General features: G+C 33.7%; 1 protein-coding gene across 1 annotated transcript; it reads right to left on the bottom strand.

Annotated features, from left to right (window-relative positions):
• Positions 1 to 3,053: 3,053 nt before the first annotated feature.
• On the bottom strand, positions 3,054 to 6,136 carry LOC114759345 (protein SIEVE ELEMENT OCCLUSION B). The gene is made up of 6 exons (XM_028948510.1): positions 5,759 to 6,136; positions 5,141 to 5,586; positions 4,973 to 5,067; positions 4,712 to 4,842; positions 3,899 to 4,369; positions 3,054 to 3,791 (listed from the first exon to the last, which is right to left on the bottom strand). The coding sequence occupies exons 1-6, from the start codon at positions 6,059 to 6,061 to the stop codon at positions 3,333 to 3,335; spliced, it is 1,905 nt and encodes a 634-aa protein (XP_028804343.1). The 5' UTR covers positions 6,062 to 6,136; the 3' UTR covers positions 3,054 to 3,332.
• Between the last annotated feature and the right edge of the window lie 4,179 nt (positions 6,137 to 10,315).

Here is a 10,315-nt window from a genome sequence, read left to right as displayed (position 1 = left end):
TTTTTCACTCTCTGATGTATTTTCAGTCTTATTTTAATCACCAAACGCCATCCCCATTCCCACTCATGGAAGGCGACAGCGAAGGCCACACGGTAGGCGCCTTTGATCGCAGGGCATTTATTAATTGATGACAGTGGGGCGAACCATAAAGAGCGTAGAGACGAAGGAGGGACCACTGAGGAGGCCATTCATTTATAATTTACAACAAAAGTGTCCCCTGCTGTCATTTCAGATAATTAATTCAAAGATAACAAATAATTAGTTAACAATATATTTTTACTTTTACATATGTTTTTATAAATCTACTTTTATTTTTAATTATGTTTTTATAGTAAATAAGAAAAAGGATAAAAGACAATGCGGGATAACAGAGAAATAATTAAAAATATTTAAAAATAACTTAAATATTAAGACAACTCCAAACTGAAATTTATAAAATAAACTACCCTTATTCTTGTATTTGAAACTTATAAATAAGATCAGAGAATGTACAAGACAACTCTAATTTCTATCTTCATTATAATTTTTTAATTTTACCCATTTTTGCATGAAAATATTTTAAATTTAGACCACGTTTTCTCTTATATTTAATGAATTGAAGTGGGGCAACATTCAGAAACTTTAATTAACAAGTGATGGTTGGTAATAAAAACCACTTTTTTTTCCCAACGACTATACTAAAACAAAACTTTTTTTTTTTTTATGCAAGAGAAAAAAAACACGGAGAACGTGTAACATGTGGGGGTGTGTCGGGATTCCGGGGGGGACGACCCGACGTCCAGCTTCAGGCCTCCAGCTCAACGCCTCAAACGTCGCGCCTATGACGTCAGGCCTTGGGCCCATCGCTGACGTACTCTTTTTTGGGGTTTTGTCCATATGAACAAATTGTCGTATTATTATTATTATTTTTAAAAATCTCCTCTCTGCCTGTTTTCCCCCCTCATTTGAAAGGCTCAGATGCCCTTCAAATGGATAAACTCACAGACGCAAGCACAAATCATGGGCCACATGATTTCCCCTTGAATTTTATTTTATTTTCACATGCATTCATAAATTAAATATTAATACTTCAAAAATACAATACATGGTTATATATGTGACTAGAGAACATGACATGTTTAAAAAATTTAGTTATTGTCGTCTAAGTAATCCCAGTGTCACAAGCCGGCTAAATAAAGTAATTAAGTAGTAATTAATTAATTAAGTAATGTTGATAATATTACCAAACTGGAAGGCAGAGGAAGCAGAACGGGATATGATCGGGTGAAACCAACGTCACGTGAACCGCAAACACACCATCCAATGATCGCATCCCGATAACCCTCATTTCGTCCTCTGCCTCTGCCGCGTTTTCTCACTCTGTCCTCATTCTCGCGTTCCCATTGCACGTTTTTGTTCCCAGCCCGCATCCAAAGTTAGTGCGATGCCAAACTTCTTTTAACCTTTGGTTCATCCGGTTTCTGCTCCCACGTGACTTCGCCCCCACCTCTTAAATAAAGTAAAGTGGGAAAAAGCAGCTTTAATTATAGTGTCAGTACGGAGGAAAACTGTGCATCCCTCTTTCTTCAAATCCCATTCTGTTACGCACGTTTTCTTTTTCACTTTTCTTGAGTTGTTGCGCACAAAAGTTGCCTTTTAACTCCTCCACGTGGCACCTTTTATCAATTATCACCCCGGTTTAATATTAGGGGAATATAATTTTTATTTCCTTCAATTTATCATTATATTTTTTGATTTTAGTCTCTCATGTTTTAAATTATAGATTTCTAACCACTTAAAATTTTTTTATTTAAAATATCAATCGTTTTAATTTAAAAAATATATATAAACTATTTTACCTTTTAAAAGAATCAAAATATATTATTTGCAACTTGAAGATTTAAACCAAAATTTATTTAAATTCGAGGGACAAAAAATTAAATTAACACTTAATTTTAAAAAACATATTATGTAATTTTTATAAGTAATTATATATAATGTGTAATTTATTATATGTTATATGTACTGTGTAATTATTGTCCTATCTACTTTGCTGTTGCCTCAACTATAAAGGATAGCATCAGATCAAAAAAAAAAAAAACTATAAAGGATAGTCGGGTCCAGCTGTTGGGACATTAGATGTATTTTCACAACGATTTCTTGGTTAATTTTTTATAAGGAACATATAAACTAATGTGATACTATTTACTTTCTTAACTTATTTTCTTATTTTAAAATTTTGAGCAAAAAAATTTAAAAAATGACATTCCTGCAGCATATCATCAATACACTGCCTTCATCATAATCATAGTCAAATTTGTTGTTAGTTTTGTTTGCTTCCTTGTTCTATTTAATAAACTAAACATAATGTGAAAAAAAAGTGATTTACAGAATTTATTTAAGTATCGGAAAAGCTTAGCAAATTGATTTCATTAGTTTATATTTGTCCTCGTGACAAGTGGTTGCATTTTACTTAAGTTACAAAAATTATAAATGTAGCATTTCGAAGATAAAAATTACGTCGGACATTTTTTAATGAAAATTACCACGAAATCATGGGGCATCAGGTGACCAGAAGAAAATTAGTATATACCCTCCCTTCGTTCCAAAAACACAAACGGAGAAAAACAGGGCATTAGAAGTTTAGAACTATTGAGCATATAAGTCTCTGTTTGGTAAAAAACAAAAAATTAATTCAATTTTTTATTTTGATTTTTATTTTAGTTTTGATTCTTTAAATTTCAAATTATAAATTTTCACCTTTTTCTTTCATTTAAAATATTGATCTATATAATTTAATAAATATCTAAATCAAAATCTATAGTTTAAAATTTGATGGACTAAAATCAACATCAAGATAAATTTGAGAGATAAAAATTATAAATTAACAAAATATAAAGGGGTGATGGAAAAAGGAACTATAGAATAAGCGTATCTCGACCTGAACGAATTACCAACTATTCATGTGACTTTTCAAATCCTAAAATCCATCCTCTACGTTTCCCATCAGTTATCATAGCAAGGTAATCCCTGTTTAGAATTAATCGCACAACTATGAAGTCAACAGGCAAGTATTTAAACTTAACACATTAAACGACATAGATGTAACATTACAAAGAGTGTCCTAGCACAGCAAGAAACACATACTGGTACGGAACTTACACATACTAAGCTTTTTTTTTTTTTTCCCCCCCCCATTTGACAGATACAAACTAAGCCAACAGCACATAAGCATACCAGATAGATAACATAGGCATCTTTATTAGACTAGAGAGAAGCATAGTCCGAAACTCTTCCTCATTCTAACACAACCAGCCAGGCTTATGCTTTAAACCGGAGAATTGGGAGCTCCCTCAGCTGCGGCTGCCGCGCATTACCATTTCGTGATATGTTTTAACCTTCTGGTGATATTCTTTGACAGCGAACTCGAATCCATTCTTCAGCATGCTCTCTCTCCATCTCTCAAACTCTGCCACCGTCTTCAAGATTGTGGGGCCGTGACCACTCAGCACCAGAGACGCTCCTTTGATGAACAGAACCCATCCTCCTTCGTTCTTGTGTGAAATCATCTGCTGTATTTCATCAGGCACGGCTTCAACAGTCTTATAAGACTGCGGCACGAACAAGCTCTCTATGCCACTCCAAAATCGACCTAAGAGGCTCCTGTCCTCGTCTACATAGAACAACTCTATTGAAATCCTGGCTTTCTTTAAGATGGGTTCATGTTTAAGATCAGTGGCGTACTTGGTGAACCTTCGAGTCCACTGTGAGTCATTGCCGCCAAACAAAAATATGTATTTACGCTCCTTGATCTGTTTCAATGAGTTACAAATTGAATGATTAATGTAAGCTGAAAGCAAAGACACTGAAGAGATTTTCATTTTTCTTTGGTGAGCATTGTGTGGTCTAAAGTGCATACCCAAAGGTCAATGGAGGGGTGTATATTGCAAACAACTGTTTCGACCCAGTTGGTGCTACTTTCAACCTTGGTTTCAGTTCTGGTTCCACTGGAGGCTGTAAAAGGGAAGGCCTTCATCCCCTGAACCTGAATCAGGTGGAATGCATCAGTGTTAAGAACCTTCCCTTGAGCGTTCAGCACCACAACCACCGGCTTCTTCCTGAAATGCCATTCCTCCCTAATATACTTGTACCCTGCCACACTTCCAAAGTGTTCCACCACGTACCATGGCATCGTAGTTTTCAGAATCTCAAATTTCTCGCGCAACTGGTCATTCCACTCCTCTACGATGGGTATCCACACAATCTTATATTGATTATTTGCCTTGATAAATTCATAAAGTGAAGAGAGAATTGATATTTCTTGCTCTGTGATTTCTAGAGTGGAAATGAACAAGAACAAATGCCTCATTCTCAGCACATCAATGTCAACCTGTTTAGGCACCAAATTGAACAAAATCATAAGAATGCAAACCACCGAATAAAGACAGGATAAACAGGGCCAGATTGTTTGCATATTTTGGCGGACAACTTACAATACAAGTTTAACAGAATACTCAAATTAGGCTGTACGATTAACAAACATAATGTTGCCAGACCTCAATGAGTTTTTCCTTTCTGCGGAACTAGTGAAATTATGCCAAAGTACTTATATTCGAATAGAATTACTTAGTTATCAGTGATAACGCATTTTCTGGAAAAGAAAAAGGTTTCACATGTCCTCATTGTATAGGGTTGCAAGGAAATAGCAGTAGTACTAGTAAGAGTTACAAACCATTTGTTTGGTAGCACCATCAAACAGCTCCTGAGGTCCATCCTTCGAGAAAATCAGGACCTTAAACAGCTCAACTATTTCAGTTGGGGTTCGCAAGAGCTCCACCAGCCTTCCATAGGACTCCAACTCCTCTGTAATTACAGAGAAATCATCTAATCAGCATCCTACACGGCTCCACTTCAAAGTAGGGAAAATACAATTACTTAAAAACTTCGTAAGAGCGTTATATATTAGAAGATCAGACAGCTCTTTATGCTTAACCTATCTGTTGCTTGCAGATCAGGATCAGCTTCCTCAACTCGGCCAGCACTATTCTAGTTTTTTGCCCAAAATAGGACAATTCCTGCCTTTGCTCCCTGAAACCATAGCAATTATAGTCAGTCTACATATTTGCGGCATAGTGAACAATTAAGATGAAGCATGACTTACGAATCAGTAGTGAGGCAATCAATCAGAGTGACGCAGGCTGCGACAGTGATAATAGCCCAATAGACACCAACAGGAATAAGGTCCATTGCATGTGCCAAAGCAGGCACATCCACTGTATCATAAGAGGTGAGCTTCTGAAGCTCAAAGACGGCCTCAATCACTTGCATAGCGGCTTTGATCAGATTATTTACCTCATAAATGTCCAGGAAATGTTCTCGCAGAGCTGCAGGCTTTGTCAGTGCAGAAACTCGCTTCAGCATGGCTACTGATTTGGCCAATTCATCGTTTGGCTGAAGCTGAGAAAGCCACCAAAACTCGCCATATTCCAGAGCAAAGGCGGCAAGAGTCAGAATACCTTTTGCTTCCCAGGAATAGTCGGAAAGCAAATTCAGAATCGTCATAGTAGTCTTGTGAGCAATTTCATCACCGGGGATCTTGCAGCACATCTGCCACCATCCAACCGTCATTACCCTTTCATATATATTTATCTTAGCTGAATTCCTAATCCGTGTACCGGAAGAAACCAGACTATCCCGAAACATCTAATTACGAGCCATAATTACTGAAGCGAAAATGCGCGTAAATTAAGAAAAACGGAAAGATTAAAGGAGTACCAACCTTGGAAGAAATTTCCTTCAACATGTACAATGGAGAAGTGAAGGTGGCTTGGGGAAGCTTGTCATCGACAAACTTGAGGGTCACATCGTTTCCCTCCAAGACATTGTCCACGATATGGGTGGAACCCCGAAGGATGATGTTGACAATGGTGAAAAGAGAGTCGGCATCGAACTTGGTGTCGCTGGGTACATGAGTAGCGTAAACCTTCTCCAAGATCTCTTGATCGGACATGGTCAAAGGATTTTGAACTTCTTCATCCTCACTTTGAAGGAGAGATCTCAGAGAACGCCTCAAAGGAGCCATGAGGTGAATTTCCAATTTCGTGATGAAGCTCAGCTGATCAAAACTCGTTCTGGAGCTCGGTGTTGGTGGAGGCGAACTGTGTGAAGTGAATAGCTACCAATATCATTCCTGCTTTTTTCGTTTTATTATTGCCGTTGTTATTTATTATCATAATTATAATTATCATGTGTAATTTGCAGGATATCACCCCCCCCCAATTCTTCACGTGCTTTGAGTCAACGGAAAAGTTTTCTTGTCCACTTATAAGGAAAATGGGCATGTAATTAAAACCGGAAAAACAGACTGAACCCTAGGCCGATGTGTTTAGACTTTGAAATTATAAAAACTGGATTTGAAATTTTTTTCCTGAAATGAGAAACAGACCCTAGAGGGCTGGCCTTGAAGGGCCGAGGACTTAAAAGGACCGATCCTAAAGGGTCTAGGATTGGCCCGTATAGGCCTTTTTATAATTTTTTTTTGTTTTTGTAAATTTTTTATGAAATTATAATATTATTAATTTTTTACATTTTCAATAATATTTCAAATATTTAGTTATTATTATCATTTTAAAATTAAATTTTACATAATAATTTGATTTATTTAGTTTTAAACAATAATTTATCCAATTAAATTTTTAAAAAATAGGTTAATTTGGACTTTAATAATGATTTGATTTATATTATACGTGTTGATATTTTAAACAATATATATTTGATAATAGAGTATTTTTATACTTATATAACTTGTGATTCTATAATTTGAATTAGAAATTCATAAGTTTCAACAGCAATGTTTTTCACATTAAAGTAAAATAATAACTAGATTGAAAATTTAAAAGTAAATTTCCTATAAAGAAGAAAAACTTAATATTTTTGTTACGAAAAAAAAACATACTTATGAAGGGGAGTAATTGATTGTAGTGATGACGAAGTTTCAAAAATGCTTGTGACTTAATTTTATTCATATTTATGTTTTTTATTAACAATTTTATTGGTTTATTTTTATTTTTTGAAAAAAATATGAGAAGTATAAAAAATAGTTTTTTTTCTTAAATGGGCCAAAAGCCCGCGGGCCGACACTGAGCCGGTTAGCTTAAGGGCTGGGACTAACAAATTGTGGTATTTTTAAAATTTCGACCTTAGAGAGCCAACTCTTTTAAGCTTGCTAACCCTAAAGGGCCAACCCTGGAGGACCGAGTCGGCCTTGATTCCTACCTCTACATGTAATAGTTGTCCTTTTAATTTACCCAAAAAAAAAAATGCTATCACTATTTATGGGGACTGCTACTGTGACAATAAGTCAATAAGAAAGGAAAGACTGAGGGTTTGTTTGGGTGCCCCCAAAATTATGATTTGGGAGGCAAAACCATGATTTATGTGGGATGTCATCCAAATAACATTGAACCTTGGTTTGTTCTGAAACCTTGGTTTGACGCGGTAAAACCATAGTTTGCCTAGAAGCGGAAATTTGTCACTTTTGGAGACTGAAATTTGAATAATGAACAAGTCAGAAGGCCAACGGTATATTTGACCAAAAACACCCCAATTATTTCACCCATTATTTCACTAGCTCGAAATCGCCACCGATCACAAACATCAATTATTTCACCCATTACCCAACGGAAAAAAAATCATTTTTCTATTAATTATTATTAATTTATGTTATCTTATATGTTATTAATTATGTAGTAAAAATTATTTTATTAACAATTTTATCTCTTCAAATCAAAATATATATAAAATCTATCCCCTATATAATTATCATATTAATTTATACCCTTTGTTGTAATTTGCACATGTAAAAAGTACTCATAGTAACAACTATCCAAACACTTTCACTTCTCAAAATCACTTTTTTTACAAAATGCATTTTTACAAAGGGATGTTTGGATAAACCAAATCATGATTTGAAAAATAGCTTTTGAAGAATAAATTCTTGAGAAAATAGATTTGTGTGAAGAAGTGATTCTGAAAAGTAAGAGTGTTTGGATAGCTGTTATCAGAAGCACTTTTTATATGTGCTAATTACTAAAATGAGGCATAAATTAACAGGATAATTACATAAAAGATGAATTTATAATATATTTTAATATGAAGGAATAAATTGTTAATAATATATTTTTTACTAACATAATTAATAACATGTGAGATAATGTAATTAATAATTAATTAATGTGTATATATATTTATAAAATATAAGATTAGATATGTTATAAAAAAATAATTAAGGGGTGTTAAAATCATATTATCATTGAGATCTACTCTGACAGGCACAATCATACTTTCTAATTTGAGCCAGAAGCAGAATGGATTCACTTTTTTTGAAACTACGGTTTTGAGTTCAAAACCATGGTTTCAGACCAAAACCATGGTTTGTTAATTTTATCTCCTATTTGGCAACTTTTTTTACCCAAACAATGGTTTTGGTTCCCAAACCATGGTTTGGGATGTAATGCAAACAGGCCTAAAATCTATTTTTTAAAAGCTATTCTTTAAATTATAGTTTGGTTTCATCCAAAGCCCTCCTGGGTCAGGCCGTGGCTTGTGGTAAATCAAAGCTGAAGTTGTCTGGCGTTGCAGGCAGCGGGGTTTTCCGGCTACTTGCTAAAAAGAAACATTGTTTTTCATTCGGAAAATAAAAAAGAACCATTGTTTGTTCAGGTTTTTAATTGTTAATGAGATGCAGACAAAAATTAATCTGGTTTTACGTTGCTAGGCATTTCATTAAGATACAAATGGTGCGCGTTTGTATTGGTACAGTACCAAACCAAAGCATGCCCGTTTTCCTCGGCATCATATCCACGGCTGTTATGTTAGAGTCAGAGGTGTTTCAATTACTGAAAAAATATTTTAAAAAATATTTTTCGTAAATTGAGATAAACTCTTTTATATATATTTTTATATATTGTAAAAATATTTTTAAAACTATGATTTTATTTCACCCAAACACTTTTATTTTTCAACACTTGTGCTATGTCAATAAAATCTTGCCATAAATGTAAATTTTCAGAGGACCTTATGAATACATTTTTTGTAGTCCTTCAAAAAAAAATTGTATATACAGGAGACTCGCATTTTTTAAAGTGAAATTTAGTAGCATAAAATTAATTATTTTTTAATAGCCGGACACCCCAATATATTTTACCGCAAATGAATGATGCGATGGGATAGAGATTGTATTTTTATAGTGGGTAGGAGCTGGATCTCAAAAGCTAGCTTGTGTTGCTAAACATGCCAAATCTTAATAGATATTTAAATAGAAACCAAATCATAGTTTTAGAAGTAATTTTATAGGATATGAAATAAATATATAAAACAATTTATATTATTTGTAAAAAAATATTTTTTTTAAAAATACTTCTCATAATATTGAAACACCCTGTAATATCTATTCACTGAACCCTTAATGGATAAAGAGCGGGAAACTGAAAATGGAGATAAAACTGTGACATGCTGTGCCGCGTTCAGGGGAGGCCAGCGCATGGTCTCTTCCTTTTTATTCTTACCCTGTTATTGAATGAAAAGTTTTAGTAATTGAGATTTAATACTTAAAAATATGACTATATACTACATAATTTAATATTTATTTTTGTATTTATTATCTAAATTATAATTTTACTAATTATTAAAATTTAAACCAATAATAATATTAAAGGAAAAGGATAGGATTGAGAGGAGTGAGAACTACGGCTATTTCAGTCTGCACCGCTTGAACCCATTTCACTGCAGGGTGGTAGGCTAGTCCACCTTTTTTTTAATTTTTTATGCAATCTCAATAAATTATACAGTATAGTTGGAAGATTTTAGCCCTCAAATACCACATGAACATTGTTTTATTCATATCATTGCATACGTGATCAAACGTTATATCCGTGTAGCTATATAAAGAGCATTGTCCATGTTTTTTTTAATTTATTTATTGTGTTACTATGCCACACTTTATAAGATTAAATAAACATGTGATATTTATATATACACACACATAAAAGATTTGCTTGGCTAATTTGGATGAAAAAGCTAGTTAAATTAAATATTGATAAAAATGTGTTAATTTGCTAAAATATCTTCTTAAATTATAAATTAATTCTCATATGATTTTATTACAACCCGCTATTTAACTTGGGATTCCAGTTTAATTTCAACATTTCAAAACTAAACTCAACCCATACTAATAATAATAGCTTTTTATAAAAAGAAAATATTTAAGTGGCTGATGGTCAGTGCCAACTCTCAAGACACGGTTACTTTAAGAATGTGTTTGGTACGAGGGATTTGG

The sequence above is a fragment of the Neltuma alba genome, unplaced genomic scaffold (assembly GCF_004799145.2).
Source record: "Neltuma alba isolate B1F8T4 unplaced genomic scaffold, ASM479914v2 tig00010824_pilon, whole genome shotgun sequence".
NCBI lineage: Eukaryota > Viridiplantae > Streptophyta > Magnoliopsida > Fabales > Fabaceae > Neltuma > Neltuma alba.
The sequence above is the reverse complement of the archived record's forward strand: the minus strand, read 5'-3'. Positions and strand labels throughout refer to the sequence as shown.

Coding starts and splice junctions, on each gene's coding strand:
- LOC114759345 (XM_028948510.1), bottom strand. CDS start 6,061: ATGGCTCCTTTGAGGCGTTCTCTGAGATCTCTCCTTCAAAGTGAGGAT. Junction 5,587..5,758: donor TGAAGGAAATTTCTTCCAAG/GTTGGTACTCCT, acceptor GGATGGTGGCAG/ATGTGCTGCAAGATCCCCGG. Junction 5,068..5,140: donor GATTGCCTCACTACTGATTC/GTAAGTCATGCT, acceptor CTATGGTTTCAG/GGAGCAAAGGCAGGAATTGT.